The sequence below is a fragment of the Athene cunicularia genome (assembly GCF_003259725.1).
Source record: "Athene cunicularia isolate RWA chromosome 1 unlocalized genomic scaffold, athCun1 chr1_part1, whole genome shotgun sequence".
Lineage (NCBI taxonomy): Eukaryota > Metazoa > Chordata > Aves > Strigiformes > Strigidae > Athene > Athene cunicularia.
This window is the reverse complement of record NW_020799091.1, coordinates 25697908-25724761: the sequence shown is the minus strand read 5'-3', so window position 1 is coordinate 25724761 and position 26854 is coordinate 25697908. Positions and strand designations below refer to the sequence as shown.

Genomic DNA, 26854 nt, shown 5'->3' with positions numbered 1-26854 from the left:
CTTCTGGCCTGAGACAGAAAACAGACAGTATAACTGTACCCAAAGGAGTCCAGAACATGGTCTCTAGCTTTTAGAAAGGAACATCTAGTGCTGATCCAGTCAATAACATTAAAGCGTTTAAATTGCAATTAAATGTTATTTGTCTTAACGAAACAGTCCTCACAGAGTAAGTGCAGAAATCCACAAATGTAGTCTTTGGGGGAAGATATAGAAAAGAATATGCAGTGATGTCTCTAGAGGGAGAAACAATCTAACAAATCTACTTAATGAGGTTGGGACTTGAATCTGTCATTAGTGCCAAGCAAATATACTTTTCACAACCAGTAGATAGAGCATTTTGACATCTAAATTTGAAGTTAAAATAACTAGAAGAGCTTGGGTTTTCATTAACTATCTGGGAAAATATGTAAAATATGAAAAGTAAAATGTTCTAGAGAAAGAAAAAGTAATTGGGTTTAATTCTTGTTGAACTGAGGCATGATCATTGGAAAATGTGTGTGACAAAGCAGCAGACGTCAGAGCTAACATTTCCTACCAGCTTGGCTGTAAGGCAGTACAAACCAGCACAACAGAGAATCTGGCCGTGACTTTAAAAAAGTATTACTAAGAAAGTTTATGATAAGCATTTTCTTTTGCTTCCTCCCCCAGAAAAGATCTTCAGCATTCGTCTGTTAGAATATGGTGTCAGGGATAGCTGTTTGTATTACAGCACAATTCATTTGTACATAAGTCAAAAAGGAAATCACTTTCCTTTGACATCTTTCATTTATAGATGACAAATCACATTATTTTTCTATGTAACATATACTAAACCATCTACTGGTGCAGAATGAGAATTTAGTTTGGACCTCAGATTTTGTTATATTTGTAAGTGTAAAAATGAGCACTCTATTACAAGTGGGTTTTTTGATATCTGCATATTTCCTCATACAATGAAATAAATACTTAAAGGTAATATTGCGCTACAGTTAAGAACTGACTTGATATTCTGATGATCTATTATTTATAAAAATAATTCTTTTTATGGAAGTATTATTTATAGAAAGACAGTATATAGTTAATAGTATCACTTGTGTTATTCTTCATCATTTCCATTGGCTGAAGGATAGGTATTATAACACAACTAAATATCAGATTTAATCAAAAATTAAATTCTGAGCTACGTATATGCTTGATATCACTAGAATCAGGCTGCTATTATTTATACCAGATTATTTTTGCTGGCACTGTGAATAATTTTTGATTTTCATCAGTCTCAAGGAAGAGCCAATTCCCAGCATGACAGCTAAGAGAAAGAATAGCTTAACATTTTCAGATGGGCAGACTCTATGAAGGAGCTAAAGATCTACAACCAGGAATAATCATTATAGCAAAATCCCTCACATAATTACAAACTGCTGGAAGCTATTGGAAGCCACTGTAATGTGAAAATATAAACTTGATGATTGCTAATTATATGGAGACAATGTCAAAGTCAAATACCATACAACATAATACTGACAGTACAACAGATACTTTGAATACTTCAGGATGCAATATCTCCAATTAAGGAAGAAAAAATATACTACAGTGAAAATATTTTGGCATAGGAAATGCAGAACTGGCAAATTAATATCATAGAGTATTTCTATTTCTGCCAATCATAAAATATTTGTGTAAAATATTTTTTAAAAAATATTTTTTAGTTGCCAGTTTAGCAGAGGACTTACATATCTACTTAACTTTACTATGTGATCATCCTAGATGCGATCCTATCCATTTATACAGGAAGTGTCTTATGGCTCGGAGCATGTCTTTTTCCATCCACTTCTGTTGTTCTAATAGAAGGGTTTATAATAGAGGATAAATCTCATTTGACTACAGAATTTTGCCTTGAAGACTTTTTTTTTTTTTTTTTTTTCTGTAGAGAAGGGCTTTTTAGTGACTAAATCAGAAAGTCAAGTGTAAATAAGAATTCAGGATCAATAACAAAATATATTAGTCACAGATAATATATGTGACCTATGAGTAATGTCTCTGAGACAGCCTATACAGGCACCATTTATGCTGTGGGTCCCAGGAAGACTTCCCTGCCCCCAGTTCCTATATGGCCTCAAATACTTATTTATTAAATATGAAGACAAGGTGCGGGTACACATCTCCTTGTTTTGTCTGGAGGAAACATGTCCACAGGGACAAGCAGGGAGATGCAGTGTGCAGTAACAAGCTCCCCCTCTCTGGACAGCTGAGGAACAAGACTGTAGCATTCACCATTGAGTACAGTTTTCTTCCATCAGGGTACCCCAATTGTTCCCCATGCAAGAAATTCCTTCATTATTCAGCTAATTTAATAAATTAGGTATCACTGCCGAACATATTTCACAGCATATGATGACAATTTCTCAGCCACAAAAATGGAGCAAGTAGTCAAATTTGTGAAAAGTAATTTGAACATTTTTAATAATGTCATACAATTTCTTGATAAATTAATCAGAAAAGCATAACTAGTGTCAAGAGATTTAGGGTAATTTTCCAGTTGTCTGAAGAAGACACTTTGGAGTGGTTCCTAGTGTATGTTATGTGGTCAGTGGAGCTAAGAACCATAAAGAAAAGGCTGCAGTGAAGATCCAGATATTTTTGTTGCTTTAGGACATCATAAACTAACCTTTCCAACAGTGTTGTTAGATAAAAATTACAGTATGAAACTGGATATCTGGGCCTCTCAGAAATGCAGTATATCATCTGTAGGCATTGCGTTGTGGTTTCTGTTATAGACCTTTGCCTGCACTCCTAGAACTACTTCCCTATTCATGCAGTTCTTAAAATGATGACATAATATTTTATATGTGTGCTCCATATTAGTTGTTTCTTATGTGTTTTATGTCTAGTTAGTCATTTGAAGTATGTTGCCAATGGTGCTCCCCTTAACTCTAGCCATATCAACTATATAGTCTATGTTAGTTTTCTGTTCTAGTCAGAAGAATCCAACCAGTGGTAAATCTGTCCTTTCACAGTCATAATTTAAAGAAAAGTGTGAGAGCTAATTTATTTTTAAATTACAATTTTAAAAATTGACTCTTCAGTATCTGGGATTTGAAAATTTTCTGCACTTACTGAAAAACTTACTGTGCCTCCAAAAGCAATCGTTTAACACATCATACCTTGGTCACAACATGAGAAAATCTAATACGGATATTAGGAGACAAGAAACAATTTTTCAAGCCTACTCAGAAATGCTTTCAGTATTAACATTGAAAGTTTTGCATATTAATCTGTTTAAAGATTAGAACTAAGCAGCTACTGCCCACCCAGTGTGAAGCACTCTCCAGATAGTGGTCAGCAACCATCTCCTCATGGCATGAGGTACCTCTGCATCAGTTCTGGTCTACCCAACCCCAGGGCAGCCCAATACTTGGTGGACATCGAAAAAACGCCTCTTTTTCCTTAATTTCCTCCACATTACATCAAGGGAAATTAACTGCTTTTTAGCCATGCTTGACAAGGAGTAGGCCCCCTAGGTCTACCACCAGCCTTTGCTAGCCACTGGAAGTTGTTCCTCACCTAGGTCCCCAACACAATGAGAGCAGCCCAAAGGTGTTGCAAAAAAACAACACAGGCCAGACTTAGGAACTGTTTAATTTTAGGTGAGAGTACCAGTAATAGGAAGATATTATGAAGAAAGGGAAACAAACACAGATCTGGCACACTCCGGGGGGGGGAAATATTTTACTCAGGAATTAATCCACGAGTCATACTTTTTCACTAGTCAAGCAAAGCGCTAATCTGTACCTACCCAAGCAAATTGAGGTAAAAAAAATTGTAGGGAGACCCCCATTAATAACTTGGCAAAAACATAACTTTGAAACCATCTGCTCTGACTGCATGCAGTATTATTCCAGATATTTGTATCTTGAAACAGACACTCTGAAACCTTGTGAATGCATTTTTTTGCTAATGGAAGAGAACACTCTGTTACTCTTCTTTAAGGCTATTTTCAAGATGCTTATGGTATGAGTAAATTTTCTTGTTGTTCACAACAGTCAGAAGCAGCTTCAGTGTTGGAGTCTGGTAGGCAAATATGTCTCTGCTAAAGACACTGGCATTTCATTAACATACACCAGGTTTGAACTTGGCTCAGGTTAACATTTCTGACAAGATCCAGACATATATAAAAAGATGCGTGCTGACTCTTGTTTCATTTCAAACTAAACAGTATTTTCTACCAGTAGTAATCCCAGTGATTTCAGAAACTGAGAAGTTACCTGTTATTCCTCCCCAAAGGAACATGGCTTCTGTGGTTATAAGTATTATCAAAATAATGTAAAATCCCCAAATAGATGCATTTGATAAGAATTCAAATCTGAAATTATTTTGTGTACATTTACAAATTTATTATTTAATGACATGAAGTTTCTACTAATTATTTAATACACTGGATGTATGTATGAATGTGTGTAACTGTATTGTGTTTGCATGGCAAGGTTTTGGTGTGTGGGGGGGCTACAGGGGTGGCTCTGTGAGAAGCTATTAGAAGCTTCCCCCATGTATCATAGAGCCAATGCCAGACAGCTACATGATGGACCTGCTGCTTGCCAAGGCTGAGCCCATCAGTGACAGTGGTTTGCCTCGTGGGTATGCTTAAGAAGGGGGAAAAAAAATGCACAGCAGCAACAGCAGCTGGAGAGAGGAGTGAGAATATGTGAGAGGAACAACTCTACAGACACCAAGGTCAGTGAAGAAGAAGGGGCAGGAGGTGCTCCAGGTGCCAGAGCAGGTTCCCCTGCAGCCTGTGGGGCAGCCCATGGTGAGGCAGCTGTGCCCCTGCAGCCAACGGAGGGTAACTGGGGAGCAGATGGATGCCTGAAGGAGATTGTGACCCCATGGAGAGACCACACTGGAGCAGGACCTCTGGACCCATGGAGACAGGAGCCTACACTGGAGCAGCTTTGCTGTCAGGACTTGTGACCCTGTGGGGGACCCACACTGGAGCAGCCTGTTCCTGAAGGACTGAACCCTGTGGAAGGGACCCACACTGGAACATTTTGGGAAGAATTGCAGCCTGTGGGAAGGACTCATGTTGGAGAAGTTCATGGAGGACTGTCTCCCATGAGAGGGACCCCACACTGGAGCAGGGGAAGAGTGTGAGGAGTCCTCCAGCTGAGGAGGAAGGAGCGGCAGAGACAATGTGTGATAAATTGACCACAGCCTCCATCCCCTATCACCCCTCTGCTGCTTGGAGGGAGGAGGTAGAGAAATCGGGAGTGAAGATGAGCCTGGGAAGAAGGGAGAGGTGGGGGGATGGTGTTTTAAGATTTAGTTTTATTTCTCATAAGTTTATTCTGATTTTATTGGCAATGAATTAAATTAATTTTCCCCAATTAAGTCTGTTTTGCCCTTGATGGTAATTGCTCAGTGATCTCCCTGTCTATATCTTGACCCACGAACCTTTCATTACATTTTGACATTAGACGGGATGCACCTGTCCCAGAGAGGGAAGGGGATCTTGGGGCAGGAGTTAGCTGGGGTCACTGACAGAGCTTTAAACTAGATTGAGGGGGGAAGGGGGCAAAACATTAGCCCATCTGAAGTGCATGTATACCGATGCACACAGCATGGGTAACAAACAGGAGGAGCTTGTAGCCGTGATGAAACTGGAAAATTACGATGTTGCTATTACAGAAACATGATGGGATGTCTCCAATGACTGGAGTGTGCCAGTTGATGGCTACAAGCTCTTTAGGAGGGACAGACAGGGAAGGAGAGGTGGTGGGGGTGGCTCTGTATGTTAAGGACTGTTATGATTGCTTTGAGTACAAGTGTAGTGAAGACAGGGTGGAGTGTCTTTGCATTAAAATCAGGGGGAAGGCCAACAGGGCAGATGGTGTAGTAGGAGTCTACTACAGGCCACGCAACCAGGACAGAGAGACGGACGACATATTTTAGAGGCACTTAGGTGAAAGGCACTTGCTTGCCCTTGTTCTTGTGGGTGACTTTATCTTCCCAGACATCTGCTGGAAATACAACACGGCAGAACGAGACCAGTCCCGGAGATTCCTAGAATGTGTGGGAGACAACTTCCTGACGCAGCTGATGAGTAAATCGACCAGAGAATGTGCCCTGCTGGAACTGCTCTTTGTGAACAGAGAAGGACTGGTGGATGACGTGGAGGTTGGAGGTCGACTAGGGCACAGCAATAACGAAATAATAGAGTTCTCTATTCTCAGAGAGGTCAGGAGAGAGCTAAGCAGGGCTGACATCCTGGACTTCCAAAGGGCTGACTTTGACTCCTTTAGGCACCTGCTTGAAAGGACCCTCTGGGAGACTGTCCTGAAGGGTATAGTGGCCCAGGAAGGCTGGGTGCTCTTTAAGAAGGAAATGTTAATGGCTCAGGAGCAGGTGGCCCCAGGTGCTGTAAGAGAAGCTGACGCCAGAGAAGACCACCCTGGCTGAACAGGGAGCTTTGGCTGTATCTCAGGGAAAAAAAGGAGAGTTTACAACCTTTGTAAGAAGGGGCTCACAGTGATTAATCACTCACAGTTATTACAGAGAGGCTGTGAGGCTATGCAGGGTGGAAATCAGAAGGGCTAAAACCCAGCTGGAAATTAATTTGGCCTCCGCAATCAAGGATAACAAGAAAAGTTTCTGTAAGTACGTCAGTAACAAAAGAAAGTCCAGGGAGAGTCTCCATCCCCTGCTAGATGCAGGAGGAAACATGGTAACAAGTGAGGAGAAGGCTGAGGTGCTTAATGCCTTCTTTGCCTCAGTCTTTAATTACAAGATTAGTTGTATTGAGGGAATCCAGCCTCCACAGACAAATACAGAGCCTGGGAGAACGACCCCCCTGCAATCCAGGAGACAGTCAGTGACCTGCTGCATCACACAGACACACACAAGTCTATGGGACCAGAAGGGATACACCCGAGGGTGCTGAAGGAGCTGGCTGGGGTGCTCGCCAGACCACTTTCTATCATTAACCAGCAGTCCTGGCTGACAGGGGAGGTCCCGACTGATTGGAAATTGGCCAGTGTGACACCCATATATAAGAAGGGTTGGAAGGATGATCCGGGAAATTACAGGCCTGTCAGCTTGACTGCGGTGCCTGGGGAAGCTGATGGAGCCGCTCATCCTAAACACCATCATGCAACACATGAGGGACAAGGCAGGTCCTGACAAACCTGATCTTATACGACAGGACGACCTGTTTATTGGATGAGGGAAAGGCTGTGGATGTTATTTACCTTGACTTTAGCAAGGCTTTTCACACCATTTCCCACAGCATTCTCCTGGCAAAAATGGCTGCTCGAGGCTTGGATGGGCACACACTTCTCTGAGTAAAAAACTGGCTGGACAACCGGGCCCAAAGAGTTGTGGTGAACGGAGTTAAATCCAGTTGACAGCTGGTCATGAGTGGTGTCCCCCAGGGCTCGGTGTTGGGGCCACTCCTGTTTAACATCTTTATTGATGATCTAGACGAGGGGATCGAGTGCACCCTCAGTCAGTTTGCAGATGAACCCAAGGTGGGTGGGAGTGTTGATCTGCTCGAGGGCAGGGAGGCTCTGCAGAGAGACCTGGACAGGCTGGAGCCATGGGCTGAGGCCAACTGGAGGAGTTTCCATAAGGGCAAATGCCGGGGGCTGCCCTTGGGCCACAACAACCCCCAGCAGCGCTACAGGCTTGGGGAGGAGTGGCTGGAGAGCTGCCAGTCAGAGAGGGACCTGGGGGTGTTGATTGACAGCTGGCTGAACAGGAGCCAGCAGTGTGCCCAGGGGGCCAAGAAGGCCAATGGCATCCTGGCTTGTGTCAGCAATAGCATGGCCAGCAGGGACAGGGAAGGGATCTGACCGCTGTCCTCGGCACTGGTGAGGCCGCCCCTCGATTCCTGTGTTCAGTTTTGGGCCCCTCACTACAAAAAGGACATTGAATGACTCGAGCGTGTCCAGAGAAGGGCAACGGAGCTGGTGCAGGGTCTGGAGCACAGGTCGTACGGGGAGCGGCTGAGGGAACTGGGGGTGTTTAGTCTGGAGAAGAGGAGGCTGAGGGGAGACCTCATCACCCTCTACAGCTCCCTGAAAGGAGGGTGCAGAGAGCTGGGGATGAGCCTCTTTAACCAAGTAACAAGCGATAGGACAAGAGGGAATGGCCTCAAGTTGCACCAGGGAAGGTTTAGACTGGGTATTAGCATTTCTTTCCAGAAGGGGTTGTTGGGCGTTGGAATGGGCTGCCCAGGGAGGTGGTGGAGTCCCCATCCCTGGAGGTGTTCAAGAGTAGGGTCAATTTAGAGCTTAAGGATATGGTGTAGGTGGAAAATGTGGTAGGTGAACGTTTGGACTAGATAATCTCTGGGGTCCTTTCCAATTTAGATGATTCTGTGATTCTGTGATTTTCTATCCCCTGTCCAGCTGAGGAGGGGGAGTGATAGAGCAGCTTTCTGGTCACCTGGCATCCAGCCAACGTCAAGCCACCACAGTAACATAAGGAAAATGCTTATTTTCTTTCTTTTCCTTTTTTTAAAAAACAAAATGCAACAGCTCTGGCTGTCTTCAATACATATGTTGGTTCCATTCTGTATCTCTTATGTCAAGTCTAACATGCTGCTACTCAATATCCCCTTTATGAAAGTAAGCATTAGGAAAAATAGGAACTGGTGATCAGATAAAAATATGGCATAAAACCCTGGAATATACTTAAAGTTCTTTGAAAAGCTATCTGAAAAACATTAAATATTTCCTGGGTTTGGGATTTTTTTGGTGACATTCAATCTTGAGGATCATATTTTAAAAACTTTAATCCCATCATGGAGAACAGACAGACCATAAAATATTGTACAGGTTAGGAATATATCTTGACAAGGATTAGTGAAACACTGGGAAATGCTAATGCTTAGTTTATATTGTGCAAGTGTTATGTAATGTATTTGTAAGAGTTTTGTCATTATAAAAGTACGTAAGCCTTATTTTTTGAGAATTAGCAGGGAAGATATTGACAATAGTTTATTCATGGATGTGGAATTTAGTTTCACTGTTTACAGATCTCAGTTGTGCTTTTCATTTTCATAGTGACTTCTACCTCATGTTCTATGAATTCTCCACAGATGTTGCTGGTTGAATAATGGAAATATTTGTGAAATTTATTTTGTTTGAAATTAGCTTTTGAGGTACATGTGTTTTACAGTCTGTTGGCTCCTTGTGTATTCAACTGTCAGGGAAGTCAAGCTTTATTGTGAAAAGTGAATTTTGATGGCTTTGTACTATACTTTTTGCATTGAAGGAAGGGCAGGCTGACCCAGCCCTGTCTTACTAGTATTATCAGTATGAGTGGGCTTGCACAGGCTGTGGATTTTTTTTTTATTTTTTTTTTTAATCTCTACCCAAAAGTTACTTATCATAACATACATGGCATGGAAATAACTTCACAGAGCTAACAAGAAAACCTTTCTTTTTCTCTTTATAGTTTGTTGCCCAGCCCAACTGCCAGCAGCTGCTCGCATCCCGCTGGTACGATGAGTTCCCTGGATGGAGGAGGCGACACTGGGCTGTGAAGATGTTGACATGTGTTGTGATAGGACTCCTTTTCCCGGTCTTCTCTGTGTGCTACCTGATAGCTCCCAAAAGCCCATTGGGGCTGTTCATCAGAAAGCCATTTATCAAATTTATCTGCCATACTGCATCTTACTTGACTTTTCTGTTCCTACTGTTGCTTGCCTCTCAGCACATTGACAGGTCAGACTTGCGCATGCAGGGACCACCACCAACCATCATCGAGTGGATGATATTACCGTGGGTCCTGGGTAAATGTATTACTAAAGAAAATACAGTGAAAAGTGTTTTGACCCCTGTGGTTTTGCCAAGCATTCTGAGGGAGGAAGATACAGTAGAGAGTTCTGTCATAAATTATTGACTTATCAAAACAGGCAAACAGTCTGTCTCCTCCAACACCTAGCAAGAGTAGTAGACAACTTGGGAAGAGTTTAAAAATCCAAATGTCACCACCTGATATACTACAGTGAGGGAAGACATCGGGTGTTCCTTCCTGTGATTAATCAGTGCCCTGAAACATACATATTGATATCTTTTTAATATCTATTTTCTCCAGCCCAGAAATTGTTCTGATTCTTCTGAGTGTCTTCTGAGTCTACTTTTTAAAAAAGGGCCCCTTTACCACGATAATTATTTTTCTTGTATTAGAATGAGATCTAATGTAATTTCTGGACCTTAGTTACCTCAAGTATGTTTTTTTTCTAATATGACAGACCTACCTATTGCAAATAGTGATGATCATCATTTCAAGTGAGTATTTTCATTAAAATATGCATGCAGAGTATTTTTTATGTGCAAAACCATTGATGAGAACTTGTCAAACAACTTCAAACAAAATATTTTATCAGAAGAAATAAGAGAATCCCCTAACATTTTTTAAATGGGGACAAAGATTACCATTCTGTCCTGATAGATTAAAATAAAAATTTTGGTCTCAGATTATTGAAAGCCTACTTTGTGTGGGCCATGTTGGCCTTAAATGTCTTCCTGTGTGATTTCTCAGTCCTATCAGATTGGATTATTGTAGGTCCTCCCTACCTTTGTGTGTCTAACCTACTAGGTGATGTCTCTCTTGGTGTGCCATGGTCTTTTCTCTGATTGTTGTTTTAGGAACAAACACAAGTTGGACAAGATCAGGCCAAATATACTTGGTCTTGAGTGGAATGAAATTGTAGGAGGGACTTAGTAGTCTTAACTGAAAGAATTTAAGTTTGATATCTTCATTTAAATTGTCATCACATAGACAAGTTCATGCACAAAATTTTCTGAAATGTTTTGGTGGGATTTTGGTACTTTACCTCTCCCAGAGTTTCCCATTAAGATGCCATTTCTCTTCATTTTTGCAACTTTTCTCAAACACCTAGCTTTTTTAAAAGCAACCAAACCGACAAGGCTTTTGGAATCATTAATCATATACAATTTACAATGCAGTGTTGAATTTGTAATACACTAATTGGCAGTGCCTGATACTGCAAAGGAGAATGAGTCAGTGGCTTTTCCTCTGTGTTCCTTGGTAGAGCACTGCAAGAAGCAGGGCTACATCTGTTTTACTTAAGAAAACAAGCATGCAGGACTGAAAACCCTGTGTCCACTTAATTGTTGGGAACCTCTCAGAAGGACCTGCCTTCCACAGATGAACTGCTTTCTGAGATGTCCACCATGATAGCACAGCATAAAACAATCCTTACCACCAGCCTTCACTGTAAGTTGTGTTGTCCTTCATTGGGTAAAAATTGCTACTAACATTGAAAAAGCCAGTATCTAGTATAATTGCAAATGAATTAATCAATCTGGCAGGCCGCTTAGAATGACATTTCCCACAGACAGGTAAGACTAACTTCTGTGGTTGAGATTGACATTTAAATATTAAAACCAAAACTTTCTCCAGTAAACTTTCCCAGTTTTATACCGTCAAGAAATAAGAAACCAATATAAAAATAATTAGTTTGATACATTACTTCCTTAGAAACAAATGCTGCAATGCTGAGGAGGAGCAAGGGTTTCTTCTGTGCTGCCCCATATGCCCAGAGGAGATATTAGTAGCTTTTCTGTCCAACCTTTCAAAATAGCAATTGGTCAGTATCTGCCCAGCTTTCATGGTATCCTGAGTCTGAAGGATAATAAGAACAGATGCATAGCTGACACATAAATCTTGACATGCCAAAGTGGATTTTAACCTGCCTTTTTAAAGAAAGAAATTAGAGCCCAGAGAAAAAAGCACAATTTGAGAAGGGCAAGGGCTAGTTTCAGCTAAAGGCAGTTCTAAAACCTTGGTGACTATCTCCTCTCCAGAAAACATCCAGTGAGAAGAGGAAGAACCTCCATTGCCCTCAACCTCTGACATTGCTGTTTACTTAGGAAAGGTTTTAGTAACTCAGCATCCCAAAGCACTTGTTTGAAGGAGCCATTAAATTATGACTATCAAGATGACTATCATTTCTAAAAGCAGCATTAATATTTGCAGTATAGACTCATATGGCCAGATTACACCAGTACTGCCTGTGCTGAATAAGCCCTTCCTCTGCAAGCAGTACCGGTCAAGTCAAGGGAACTGCTTGCATAAACAAATATTCATGAGCATGAATAAAAATCAGTAGCAGATACCATGTGGTCAAATAGCTTGTGGTTAATCTAGACTGTAATGTTCAGAGAAACTGTGCCTTCCAAAATCTCTTTCACCTAAAAAGATGTATTTTACACACTGATCTCTAGCAGTTTCTAACTAGTGTTTTCCTGTAGTTCCAGTTTCACATTTGCTGGGTTCAGTTTTCAGACTTTCAACCTTAACCACCCAAATAATAAGGCCCCAGATTCAGCCATTGTAATCTCAGGCAATTCATTAGGTACCTAAGTTCCCCCCATCATTGGAGGAGACAGACACACATCTCCAGAGGACACGTCAGTGACAGCATGTGATGAATGTGTCTATTTCATCTTTTTGTTTGTTTCTTTATTTTAATGAAGGAATCTCAGCCAAAACGAGTTGTTTTCATATTCACATACATACAAACTTTGATCTAGTCATCTTTTAAGAAACTAAATAGTTTTATTAACTCCTTATCTAAGGTTAGTTACCAGGCCACAAGTTAGTCTGTCATCTCATCTCTTTAAACTGTACAGTTATGCAGTATCCTTAAAAAAGCGTAAATGCAGAACTCTTGAATTACACAGTGGAGCTTAAATCTGAGGTAAATCTTTGCATTTTCTGGGTGTAGGCAAAAAATATTGACATCTGAGACAAAACTAATGTCTCTCTAGGGTCACAGTTTTTCTCTCAAATTGAAAACATGACCAAGTAAAACCTTTTCCCAAAGCAAAGATTATCCTGGAGCAGCTACAGCATGCCAAAATTCTTAACATTTTCAACAATAGAATTATTTGCTTGTCCTTCTCTTAATTACAGTAGTAAGGCTTGAGGTTTGCATTTTAAGAGCTACCTCCCTTAAAATGAAGAGAGGATGAGGTGCTCTGCTTTGTAGTCTTCTCATCGACATCAATTTCAGCATACGCATATTTCACAGAACTTAAAAATTTTCAAGATTGTCCATAACAATCTAAGCTCTCCAGGAATTAGCATTTACCTACTACTATGTACTAGAAGACTGAATGTGCATAATTAGTATATATTAAAAGTGTCACTAGAGTAGGAAGCTCAGAGGAAAAACTTGTATTGGGCTACATTTCCATGGAGACTATTGATTTTACATTTTAAAAGTCTCTTCAGGAAACTTCTGCATTAATTCTGTCTTTTGCATGATTAGGTGATTACACAAGTGGTGTTACACTATGTGGTATTTATCCATGGAACAATAAGTCAGTATACCAAGGCTAATGTTACAGCTTTAAGAAGCATTTGTGGAAAAAACTCACAGTAGGACGAGTCAAGAGACTCCTGTCCTTATATTTAAACAAATAAGAAATGAGCTTTTGCTGGTGATGAAAATTAATTTTGTTCTGATTTGCTGTTGACTCTGATCTCCCAAGCATGCCAGATGCTTCAAACTACAGAAATGTAGGCCTTTTTCCTGTACTTGAGAATCCATCACCACTGAAAAAGAAGACAGGAAACACAAGAACCTTGAAAAAAAAGTGAGGAAGAACAGTGTTTTCTATCATCTAATTCCCCATCCAGTTGCTGAGTGGCCTCTGAGCATGATAACAGTCATGCAAAGGGAAATCAAATAAGACCCAGCCTCACCTTCTGTGTGTCTTGAGTGCAGCTCACATAAAGATCTTATTGATCCCTGTAGACTTGTCATACCTGTTCTTCTGCCCTAACCCCTACCCTCAAACCTATCTGTGACCATGCTAAATGTCCTCACAGTGGGCATTTGGCTCACTAAGGAATGCTACAAAATTCAGAGGAGAAAGCCAACAACCAGACAAATTTAGTGCTTAAAAAGCTCCCTGCCAGTTGTTCGTGGTGGCTGCAGCAATAAGAACATTTTTTAGGCAAATATGTTTTGATGAGTTTTTTGCTATTTTATGGGCATCTTTAAATGTTCATCGTAATTTTGTTTTTGAGAATACAGCCTGGAGCAGGAATGCAGCCCTAGTGGGTCTCTTTAACAATGTGTTCTCCATCCTTTCTGTCAGAGTGGTTTCTGCTATTGGAGTACGTGAATCTATAGAGAATGTGTATGTTTGGGAACTGTGCAAACAGCAGACTTTTGTGGTCAGCAAACTGCTGGTGGGATGTATTGGAGTGTACAGTCTTGTCAGTACTTAGCACATTGTACATTCAAACCAATGGCACAGCAAGACACTTCAGATGAAGTGATCATAGAAGTGGCAAGTACACTGTGCATCATCTTCTAAATTTTGTCAGGAAAGTGTTGTGTAAAAATTGGAACAGCTAGTACAAATTGACATGGTCCAGGAAGCAGATATAAAGAATAATATAACCAGCAAGATGAAACTGTACATAACCAGTAGTGACAAAGTGCAGAAGAAGAAAATAATGCCAGACAAAGCTGGAACACAACTTCAGTCAGAAAGAAGGATATCACACATAATGACCACTCAAGGCCATTTAGTCCAGATTACTGATCGACACAGGCTAACTGCAAAGATAGATCAGATTGTTCAGGTTCTTGTCCAGTCAAATCTTGAATTTCTCCAGAGACAGATACTCTACTGCCTCTCTCAGCAAACCATGCCTGTCTCTAGCCACTGGTGAACTTTTTTTCTAGTATCAGTTGGAATATTGTGTACCACAACATGCAACCATTACCTCTTATCCTTCCAATATGCACCTCTAGGACAAATCTGGCTCCAGTTATTCATAAGTAGCAATTTCATTAGTGGATGACAGCAGTAATATCCCCCCGTTAGTGTTCTCTAGGCTGAACAACTCTGCTTCCTCAGCCTCTTCTTGTACATCATATGGTCCAGACCCCAGTCATCTTGATGGCCTTCTACTAGGTTCACTTCAGTCAGTAAATCTCTTTTTTTTTGTTGGGATCCCAAAACTGGACATACTAATGAAATTTTTTATTTAAAAATCAGGAAAGCTACTTTGTGTCAGGACTGCATGTATCGTGATGTAATAGGACCTTTTACTTAGTTACTTGTAGGTTTACCAGGTTTCAGATATTTAAGATGAACATTTTTCTGTGTAGATGATTTTATTTTATTCTGGTTTTTATTGATGCTGTCTGATATATGTCTTTTTGTGTTTAAGATTTACTCTAGAATGGTCTTGCCATTTCCAAAACCAAGGGCAAAGTAAAATGTCTTGTTTCGATTATGATAAAAAAAGTCAGGAGTCTTTTTCTTTGGGAGAACACTTTCAGTGGTGCCATAACCTCCAGTTAAATATAAGTAGCCATATAGGGTTTAGTGATATTCTAGTAAAAGTCTATCCTATATTTGAAAAGCCTTTGTAAATGTGTCTCAATCTAAAATGGAGCTACAGACTGCTTTGGTTCCTGAATGCCATCCATAGTGTCACAACCAGATTTAATCAGTGGCTCCTAGTCACAGTGACAGAGATGTGATCTCTGGACAAGGATATCCCTAAACTTAGCAAACGTGGAAGCTTTTACTTCTTTGAATCCTTTCCCTAAGCATTCAGGATTTGCTGCAGTTTAGGCTAGATGGAACAGTGATCTGCCTATACTTACTGGCCTTTTTCAGTGTTTAAATAGGAGTTCTCTTCCTTAACAATGACTGTCTAAACATTCATTTTACATACACTTTTATTAACTATGGAAAACTTCCCTACCACTGGCAGTGTCTTAGAACTGCAAGCAAGGACTCTGCTTTTACAGGATAACATAATCATATAAAGACAAGTGCAATGCAATGAGATGTTTTCTTGTAATCACAGTATTTTGCTGAAGGAAGCAGGTTTTATCAGGATCCTGAGATACTCTTTGGACTTAAGTTCTGTTTTCAATTGAGTACCATTGTGCTTGCTCCCCTAGCATCCAAATATTTCACGTTTAAACATTACAGTCTTGAGGATAAACAGAAAAGGCCTGCAGTGGGTGTGCAAAGCCTAGCTTTGATGTCTTTGCTTTCTAGTAGAGTCCCTTAGAAATGAGGCAAAAAGACACCTGTTGAGTTTTTTGTCTTCTTTAATTCTCTCTCCTTAAATTTCCCTTTCTTCCTTTTGTAGCAGGAGTGGTGCATGTTTGACCCCTGCACTATTCCTGCCCGTAGTACTCTCCTGGTATAGAGGTTCAGTTTTCCCTCAGGCTGAGAAAAGACAATTTCCCGGTTTCCTGTGCCCTGTGCAGGAACTTTAGCCATAAAGCTGCAGCGCCAAATATTCACACTACTCTTGGGGGATATGGTTTAAACATCTCAGGAGAGGAAGTTGTTTGGGATACTGAAATTAATTCTCATGTAGATACCTAACTGAAGCCCTGAGATACGCTTCTAAGTGCTGGTGAGACGCAGTGTTTGAGATTCATTCTTCTTTCCAATTCCTGCTGTTCCTCTTGTCCAGGCTGTTTTAGCACTCAGTATTCATAGGCTGTGGACATCAGCTACATGCTTGAAGCTCCAAGTGAGCATAAAATGCAATTTATGGGGAATTGCATGAATTCAATTGTCCCTTGCATGGTGAATTTTACTAAGTACTGTGTACTTAATTTAGACATGGAATCACAGAATAATTCAATGACTATACCCCTTCATGGGACTGAGCTCCCAAATATAAGTTTAGAATCTCAGTATTGAGATGTTTGAATCCTTATATGCTTGTTAATAGGAGAGAAGGGGATATCTACTTCTGGCCTTTCCTAGAGTTGCACATACGATGCCAAGCTGGTCTGTGCAGGACTCTGAAAGCTTTTGAGCAATGCTTTAAAGTCCTTTCTGTGTTTCATAAACAAGCTATCCATGCATTTATTCTGCCTGCAGGATCCTTTGTGGATCTAATCCCTGTGCATGCTTGAAGACTATTTCTTACTATTAACTACTTACTATTAACTACTACTACTATTAACTATAAATCACGTTATTCTAGCAACACTGAGAGAATATAGTAAGTGCTGGCAAAGATAAGGAACATGCATATGTTTGGAGATACAACACTTTAATGAATATTAGATTGCAGTACTGTACATAAATATTGCTTTATAAATGATGGTTGTTTGTGGTAATAGTTAAGACATAAACCTTGCTCCTTACCCTCTCCACAATATTTTTGTGAAAGCAAGAAACTATTTTCTGTATTAAATAATTTGGATAAATACATGACACAAACAGTTTCAATGAAGCCATGGAGATTAAAGGATAACAAGTAAAATTATGCATGCTTCACTCCACATGTAAACCTGTTGAGCTTAATAGAGATTTACAAGCAGTAAATGAGGATATACTTTAAAGAGATTTATAGACTCCTGTGCAAAAGTACCTTAGAGAATTAGACCGATACTTTTGTCTGGCTAAATTTCTGTCTATGTTATTGTAGAGCAGAGTTCAAAAGCAGAAATATGCAGAATTTTTGTACTCTTGTCTCCCTATTTAGGTACCTGTCCATAGCCTCTAACTCCAAACTCAGGCATTTAGCAGGTTTGATTGTTATGAATTAGGAGATTAAATCAAAGTAAAAATAAAGAAAGCTACTTACATGCCTATAAAGAGGTACCTGGTCCCATTTTTGAAGTCCGATATACTCACAGAGAGGATGTTCCTGTGATAAATACCCTACAGGAAACCTGTACCGTTTTTGGCAATACATGGCATGGCCAGCTTGGATAAGTATGGCATCTAAAATAGCACTAGACACTTCTATTTAGACATGATACATTAAAAAAATACAGTGTCTTTCATGTTCCCCTAGATTGTGACAACTATACCATCACCATTTACAGTCCACTCGTATGGAAGGCTGAGGTGCATGAACCTGAAATGGTTTGGATGGTCATTTTTGGTTAATTCAAACTTTATTAACCCTACTAGCCAATGAGTATTGAACATAACAGTCAATTCAGGGTTACAGTTTATTTTTGCATACACTCTAGGACTTTAAACATTTTCTCTTTGCTTATATTTCTATTTTTTACATAAAACCCGTTTTAGAGGGGGAAAAAAAAAAAAAAAAAAAAAAAGACCATTAATGTTAAGATAAATGTAGCAATTTAAATCTACTTTAAGCTTCCACTGTGCTAATGAACTACAATGTATTTGCATTTCAGAATATTTTGCAAAGGAAATTCAAAAGATTGATTAAAAAATTTAACTGCTAATTATATATATTTCCTTTTGGCACTTACAGGAGTACTGTGAAATTCAGACTTCCTTCTATTCAAGTTAAGAAATAAAGTGTGTGGTCTAAATATCCTAGCTACTGCCCCTTCTAAAGATACTGGGTTAGGAAACAGCTGTCCCGCTTATATGGATGCCTTACTGCATAAATACTCAAGCAACTGCACAATCTAGTGCTACTAGACTAGGTGGTGAAACTAAGCCATAAATATTTGAGGGACTGTTCAATAATGATTGTCCAAACTGTTTGCACCTGCCATTCCATAGTGGGTGAAATATACATATAACACACCATAATTCATAATGCCATGCCTAGACCAGCTTCATTCGCAGCTGATCAGTGTTTCTTAGAAATTACACTTTTCCTTGAACACAAGAGTAAATTCACTCCTGGTACATATTCAGAACTGAATACTCTTAGTTCTGACAGAGTATATTTCATCCAAAAAGCTCGAATGCTCCATAATCCTTCTGTTGTTCATTACCTTTTCACTGCACTCCGGAGGCATTACTAAATTCGTCTTCACTGCTTCTTTGAGAGAAGGAATTAAGTTAATTGTACAGATAGGAAAGTGAAGACAAAGAGTCAGTTGAGGTTAGATAGTAAGTATTCTCTGTGTTGAGTGGTGTGCACAGATAATTTAAATCATCAATTCCCAGGCTCAACTTGCTTGTGTAACTGTCCTGGGAAGAGAGCTGGGATATAAATGGTGCCTCTGACCATGTCAGTCCCAGCACTTTGCCTGACCTGACACAGGACCCAGACACTGTGCACAGTTGTCCCCCTCCCAAACAGCCATTTCCCTGACCCCAGGGGAAAGCAGAGGCCTGCTTTTGATTTTGTGCATGTTCCTTTAAAGTAGCTCTATTCTGTTAACAAAATATATCCCAGAGATTGGGAGCCCCTGGATTATGCCAGGATGCCTCTCCATTCCTCTTGTTACCTTCATATACCTTCAGCAGAGATCAGTTCATCAGCCAGAGAGATATTTCCGTATCGATGTTCAGTGAATTCCGTGGAACGACTTCCCTTTGCTTCAGAGAGCTTTAGATCTTTAGCAGCTTGCCTCACTTCTTGTTGTACCTGAGAAACTCTAAATTGTGTAGTAGAACAAAGTTGAGTTTGTCAGTTAAATGGTTTCACAGTCCAGTGAGAATATATTCTCCAAGAAACATACTAGAAGGTTATTGTTGAATTTGGCATGCAGAGTTGACTCTGAAAAACCTCTTGCTTCCCATCACTTAATGGTAAGGAGCAAAAATAGCACAGACCAACCAACCTTTTGTGGGAAAGGTAAGGCCAAAATTAGCTAGGGATCCATAAATCTCTTTAAAAACAAAAATAGTTCAGGATACTGCCTTTCATTTATTTCTTTGACAAATCTTGATGTCATTATTTACAGTGAGACTTTAACCATAATTATAAACAATAAAAGGCAGTGTTGTGGAGATGGCATAACATTTTTGTGTATTTCCACAGTTGCTGGAAAATTGTTACTCAAGATTCAGTAGAAGACAGGAATTTAGGCAAAGTGTATCTGAGATTTTTTCTCTTAGAATTTAATACACCTTTGAATGGATTTAATAGGGGATTTATTCATTTGTTGTTTGTTTCTTTTGCATGGCAATAAGGGACATTTTCCTCGTGAGTAAAATTACAGATCTGGGTAGCTGAAAACTGATAATGGATCAGTCAGGATAGATCCAGAGTTTTTACAGTCTGAAAGTTATCTTGCAGCCCACACAAAAAAAATACTGTCTAACCCAAGGCTTCATCCAAACAGGCAGAAAATATTTGTAAGAGTATTGAGCTGCTGCCCTGCTCACAGTTGCAAGGTTTGCCAATGGCATCTTACTTTATGAACGGAAAAGTAGTTCCACATTTTTTAAAAGGCATTTCAGTGGGAAATACACCTTCAAAATCTAAGTCTATAGATAAAGATATAAAATAGTCTTATTAGTGTACATGGATTGATGTATCTACATATATAAAAATCTACACAATGATCCTATGGAATACATGATATCCATTATTCAATTCTTAAGGATTTTTAAAATTGTTATGAGGTAATTTTAATGAAAGATGGTACTTTTTAAAGCAAATTCTTATTTTAGCACCTTTTGTTCTTCACTAAGAAGTATTTTAATTCCTGTTTGTTTTGTTGGCTTGGATAAAATGCATTTCTACAATATGTAGGGTTTATTTTAGAAGAAAGAACTTTTTTCATTAATATTCAGAAATGTTTACTGCAAAAAAAGAAGATATACTTAACACACAAATTCCATTTTTTTCTCCAACTTTATTTGATCCATTTTAGTTTCTTTATTACATCATGTAAACTGGACTTCAGTCAAATGGTTGCACTGATCAGCTTGCAAGTATAATACTTCACAGTGCTGTATGAAACCTCTCCATTATGTCCGTCATTCCCAGGGCCTCATGTGGTCTGTGAGATTCCTGCCCTGAATTTATGTCTCTTTCATTCCATTAAAACCATGGGGCATTTAATGAAATGTGTTTCTATCATCTCAGCCTGTTTCAAAATACCCATGCTGCTATTTCTCTTTTATTGCTCCAGTATCTAGCTATAAACAATGAACAAATGCTTGAAAGTCTCACCTTCAACTTTACAATTTAAGTCCTTGATTAATGAGGTGGAAGAGCTGCATAATGTTGATCATTTCCTTCTAAGTGGCAATAAATGATAGAAACAGATTGATGGGGAATGGATCGGTGAGGACATAAGAGGAAGGTGTGAATTCTAGCTGGTGTGAAGAGATAGGAAGGACACAATTGGAGCAAAGAGGCAACCACAACATAGAAAAGATTATCCAGCTAAAACAGTGAAATCTGCTCTATGTGGAATTATTTCAGCTAAAAACAGGCACCTGGAAGTTAGACATCTGTTTTAATTCAGCCTGATTATCCATGCCTCCCTTTTGACCCACCTGCGGATGACAGGATTATTGCTTTGGAGATGCTTGCTTCCTTCCAGGGAGTTAAAGAGAGCTTTGGGCAACGAACTTGTCCCCAGCCTGTTTAAACACTCTTGCTTTTAGATCTACCCTTTGTATTTGGTTGATTCCTATTAGCAGTTTTTCCCCAGTACCTGTGTACAGACTGGTGATGTCTGTCCCCTCTGCTTTTTTGAGATGTCATCTTTCTTGCTGTTGAACATGTAGCTCTGACATGATCTCAGTCACCATGTGGTAACATTGCTGTTTTGGCACAGTAATAAGCAGACAATGCCTGGACTCTAGATCTCTTTCCTGCCTGTAATAATGCACCCATTAGACTCTCCTGTCAGTGCATCTCTTCTCCTCTTTTATAATGTCAGGTCGTGTTTTGGAATTGCCCAAAAGTCTCCTTAAATAATAAAGTCAGGTTATGTTCAGCTATCCATGTCTTCTGAATAGAAAGGGGAAGTGTGCAAGGTCACAGAGGTAATGCTGCTCTGATCTCTGGATGTCATTTTAAAAAAAATACATAGATTTTCCTAGCCTTCTCTTGATTCTCTCAATGAATGTCACAGAACAAAATTGGCATATTGTATCAGACACTGTGAAGATGAGAGCTGACTGACTTCTCCCTGCTGACCCTTCCTTTTTGCAAAAAAAAAAAAAATGTAGCTATGATCTACAACAAGATTTCAAGGCCTCTGCCTATGTGACTGTAAATTAGTCCTAAACAGCACAACTCGGAATCCCTGAGGTTCATTGCTCACAATAGCTCTGTCATGTAAGCTCACCAGGCCTTAAAGAAATCTTCAGCTTTGCAGAATGGCTCTGGGATTTCAGAGTACACGTTTCCAGACTATCCCTTCAGGCACACTTGGAAGGATTTACAGTACTCCAGAGATCCCTGTTCTTCCACCATTCATTTGCTCCAGTTGAGCACCCTTCAGGATACCTAGCCATAGAGACCTGGTGCCTGCAAAGACTCTGATCTCAGCTTTCATGGTGAGATTGCCCTGGAGTTGTGAGTTTTGTCAGTCAACCTTAGGACTTTATACCTTCAAAGATTTGCCTTCAAAAAGACATGTCGAGGAAGTTCTACTGTGCTTGCATGGATTGTGTGTGTGTCACAAACACAGCATCCATCAGCCTAGCTTCGAGTTCTCTGGAGTCAGATGAGAACTCAGTAACAGTATTTATATATGGAGTTTGCACTTAGGTGCTTTGGCTAGCAAGAAAGGCTATCACATCTCCATTTCAGCCCACAAAAATGTAGGATTTCCAGTTTTCCATTATCATTTTCTTGAAAAGAACAAGGCTGCATCAGGATGAACATAAAAGTTGTCTTGAACCAAGGAAAAAAATTAAAACCAACACCATTATGATGCCAAAGAATACTCAGAACTTTCAGCTGCCAAATGACTTCAACATTGCTGGTTGTTTGGATTAGTTGTATTTCTAATTCAAAATGATCTAATTTATAATAGCCATATACTCTCTTCCACTGTTCTGTAATAGGTTAGTATTTCAGTTAGTGTCAACTTTACATTTCATTTTCTGAAGCACAGGAAGTGCTTGGAAAAACACTCTGGCTGTTCACTCACAAAAGAGATCAAATGCAGCAGCATTAGTCAACATTTGTTTTTCAATCTCTACATGATTCTATTATATTTTAGGCAGTACTATCAAAGCATATGATGCTGAGCAACAGTCTTACAGAGAACAGCCCTCTTGTATTTGTGTCAGTTCACATCTTTGGCTCCTTGGAATCATGAAAGAAGACTGATGAACCTATAGCCTCTTGCTTAAGAATTCATCTTATTATTTCTGCTCTGTTTTAAAAACACATTTTAAAGGGAATGATTAACTGTGATGAATTATAAAAGAGTTCATTTAATTCTGTTAGCATGTGCATTGATTTCTGTAAGGTCTTCTTATTTGGGGATCTATCAATGCATCTGTCTGCTCTCTGTGCCACAGCAGTCTTCCCAGTGTCAAGAACCTGGGGCTATAGCTGTATTATTAAATAAAAAAGAGCAAGGAACTGTTCTCTAACACTGAGTCTCAGAGGCCATATCCATATTACACAGACTTTGGCTCCAGGTCTCCTCAGGCTCCTGCAGCACAATGGTGATTTTATGTGCCCTTCTGCATGTGGAGCAGGGGTGATTCAGAGCGGTTCTTAAATGTGAGGTGTATACTGCAGCCAACAAAACAGCTGCTTTTATGACCCAATAGTGCTTAACATGTTATGTCTAAAAGGTAGTGGAAGAGCAAGCAGGGATATTTGCAAATACACGAACTGCATGTTGAAGGGTTGGAGGGTACTGCGGAGGGAATGGGAAGCCAAACCTGCTGTCATCATGTTCATACTGTGTGTCAGGTCTTTGAAGAGTAAGTGGTTAAGTCATTTCACAGGCTGAAACGGGCAGGCATGTAGGAGCCTGTGAAGGTGTGTTTTCTTTGTGATGACACTTGCGCAATTAACAGCAGTAGTGGATGCTGTTAGTGGATATTGACCCTGCCATGCAATAAAGTTCAGCTGTTTTCTCACTGTGACTCATCACAACTGATTGCAGCTTGAAAAAAAAAAAAATAGTGCTTCTTAATAGTGCTATATTTTGTGGATTAGTTTGATAACCTAATAGAGTTGCAATCAGCCTGTCTAGGCTGTTGTAGGCACTAAAATGGGCGTATCCCACTTTCCTGTCCATATGTCCCACCATGGTGTTCCCCTCAGCTCTGCAGAATGCTGAAATAGTGATGGTGGCATGGCTGAAAATGATCCTGAGGCTCAAAATTACTTATGATGACACAAAGATGGGAACATATGGCTGAGATTTGAGGGGAGAAAGCAGTGAGGAAGGGAACCTTTCCTTTTGAAAGCAATCAGAAGACAGACTCAAGACAAAACACTAAAAAATTAAATTGTACTCCTCACATCTATCCCCCTTCTGCCTTCCAAATAACTCAAAAACCTACCTGACACAAACAAGAATAGACCTGGAATTACTGCTTAGGGATCATGTTTGAGAGAAGACATGATTTTTCCATGCAGTCAACTAAAAGACCATTAAGACAAAAAGTTAAGGTTCAAGATTAATTAAACCCACAGTAGTGATGCAGAACTCTATAGGTGGCTGCATGAAATCTGTTCAACATTTTCTAAACAAAGATGTGATAAGCAGGTGGAGAAAATGTTGAATTAACCATGTCTCAACATATATATGTGAGAGACTGGTCTCTTCAGTGGTAAATTTTGTCCTTGTAATGAGCACAAAAGTAATAAATTTCTTTAAGAAAAAAGTTACCTGTGAAAAATTTAAAGTTCTATTGGTATTTTTATCAAAAAGCTCTGTAGATAATAATATGAAATATGCATCTAAATATTCCAATTTTAATCATACCATATTGTACAGTAATGTGGAGAATCTTCTTCAGAGAGGTTTTAATGTTTATAGCATTAAGGAGTCTCCACACAGTTGTCTCTGGAGCCACTAAACCAAGTTCATGCTTGAGAACTTGCAAATTTTCCCATCGGGATTGAATATTTCTGTATCAGTTTCTGTCCAGCACAATGCGTGCTCTGTACACCTGAACACAGTTTCCATTCATTCATATTCCAAAGGAAGGAATCAACAGAAAGTACTCTGCTGGAGACACTGCTTTTTCCTATGGAAAAGGGAGACTTTAGTTTAGCATTGACAATAACAATAGAAATTCTCTTCCTTATTGTGTGGTTTCCAGTTGAAATAAATTAATGTATTGGGTGGACTCCTGTCATAAATTTTCCAGTTTGAATTACATTGCAGCAGATACCAAGAAGAGAGTTGGCAGTGGTGACTGGTTTTAAGACTCTTCTTATACTTATTAGGATATAGTGGGAAAAGAGATTGAAGGAATCCAAACTGCCCTTGTACAGGCAGATTTTTGTTTTGTTTTGTTTTTTTTCCTGACAAATTAATTCCGGAAAAATTAATGGGAAGATAAAATTTCACCTAAATAGATGTGTAGTTTAGAGCACTTACCCACCTCCCCTTTATAACTAATGTAAGGAGAATCGCTCCATTGTGAGATAAGTGTCTAGAATAGTCACAGCCCTTTTTATGTAATATTCATGCTTAATGAATTATGTTCTATTTACAGGTTTTATCTGGGGTGAAATTAAACAGATGTGGGATGGTGGACTACAGGACTACATTCATGATTGGTGGAACCTCATGGATTTTGTAATGAACTCCTTGTATTTAGCAACAATCTCTTTGAAAATTGTTGCGTTTTCAAAGGTAAATATTTTTTTTTAAATCAGCAAAATATTTAAGATAAATGAAATTAGGCTTTTTCAAAATTTCGTCTGTATTTAGAGGTTCTCAGGTTTAGCAGTGCAAGAAATGTTAAATGCACTCATTGAATGTTCTGCAACTTATGACAAGAAGCTAGACCAGGATAAGAGTGAACAAAACCTTGTGATTTATACTTCTTCCTTCTTGGCCCAGGCAATCTTTTGTTATTTGATCCTGAATAGTCATACTGTCATTTTCTTGGAAAAATCACTGGTAATATTTAATAATGTTTGCAAAAATTATGTTTTGTGTTACTATTTTTCAGTAAGAAATTATTACCCCTAGGAAAATTTTATGCACTGTGCAAAACTTCTGGACAGGAATCCAAGAAAAATATTTATTCATAATAGTGGGGGGGAAGCTAAAGAACAAAATTTTAAATTTGATTTGAAAATTTATGATAAGTGCAACATGAAAAAGTAAAGCTGAACAGGATAAAATGGTCGCTCAAGGCTGGGTATGTTCATTTTCTCACGCTTTTCATGGACATTTTATGAATAGTTTTATATTCCCACTGTTTGAAATATCTTCCAGCAAAACAGCCCTTCTTTCTAAAGCCATGGAACATGTTGCATTTTGTGTGTATTCAACATGAATCTATAATATGATAGAAATTCCTCATAAAATGAAATAGTTTAATCAAAAAAGGGTCTCAAATGTAAGGAAACCACATCTGAAAGGAAATGAAAGCATTTCTTAGCAACTGTCATGGATCTGTTATCACATCCAACAAGCCCATTTTTACTGGTCACTGTGATCAGCATTGTATTTCAGCTTTTTCGAGTTCCCTGCCACCAGCTACCCTACATGCATGAAAAGAGTCTTCTCTGCCAAGATCCTTTTGGCTGGGTAAAGAAGAGGAGAGAGCCATCAAGTAGCTGGTTACAGCTCCCTGTCCTCAAACAGCAGCTGTTCATGCTGCAGCCCTGCCATAAGTATAGAGAAACATAGGAACCTCTAATTTATATAATCTTGTGTCTATTCATAAGGGTTCACATGTCAGCTGATCGAGACAGGGATGAGCAAAGACCTGTGATCCGTTGACACACTAGCCTCCTCCTGTGACAAAAGGTTTCTGGCGTGCTGTCTCTCTGGCTGCAAACCTTTGGAAGTCTTCTCACTCAAAGAGATTCAGAGATGTTGCTTGAAAGAGGAAGGTGCTCAAAAGTGTGAGGAGAGCCGTCATTTAAAACTGATGAAATGCCTTTTTACACACAAGGATGCCTTACCATAAAGTGACTGGAAAATAAATAGCCGTTTCACTGTCCTGTGTAACAAAGCAACCAGTTCATTGAAAATGTATGTCTCCAAAGCATTGGA

General features: G+C 39.4%; 1 protein-coding gene across 5 annotated transcripts in view; it reads left to right on the top strand.

The window, feature by feature from the left end:
* The window catches only part of TRPC4 (transient receptor potential cation channel subfamily C member 4), a 104522-nt gene that overhangs the window by 52752 nt on the left and 24916 nt on the right, over nt 1-26854 (top strand). For 3 of the 5 annotated variants that reach the window (XM_026854671.1, XM_026854680.1, XM_026854663.1), the window contains 2 exons: nt 9430-9766; nt 25338-25477. In XM_026854671.1, the coding sequence (XP_026710472.1) occupies nt 9430-9766; nt 25338-25477 (477 nt within the window). Of the gene's footprint in view, nt 1-9429; nt 9767-22570; nt 22628-25337; nt 25478-26854 lie in introns of those variants that run through there. The other 2 variants (XM_026854698.1, XM_026854689.1) reach the window with 2 other exon arrangements.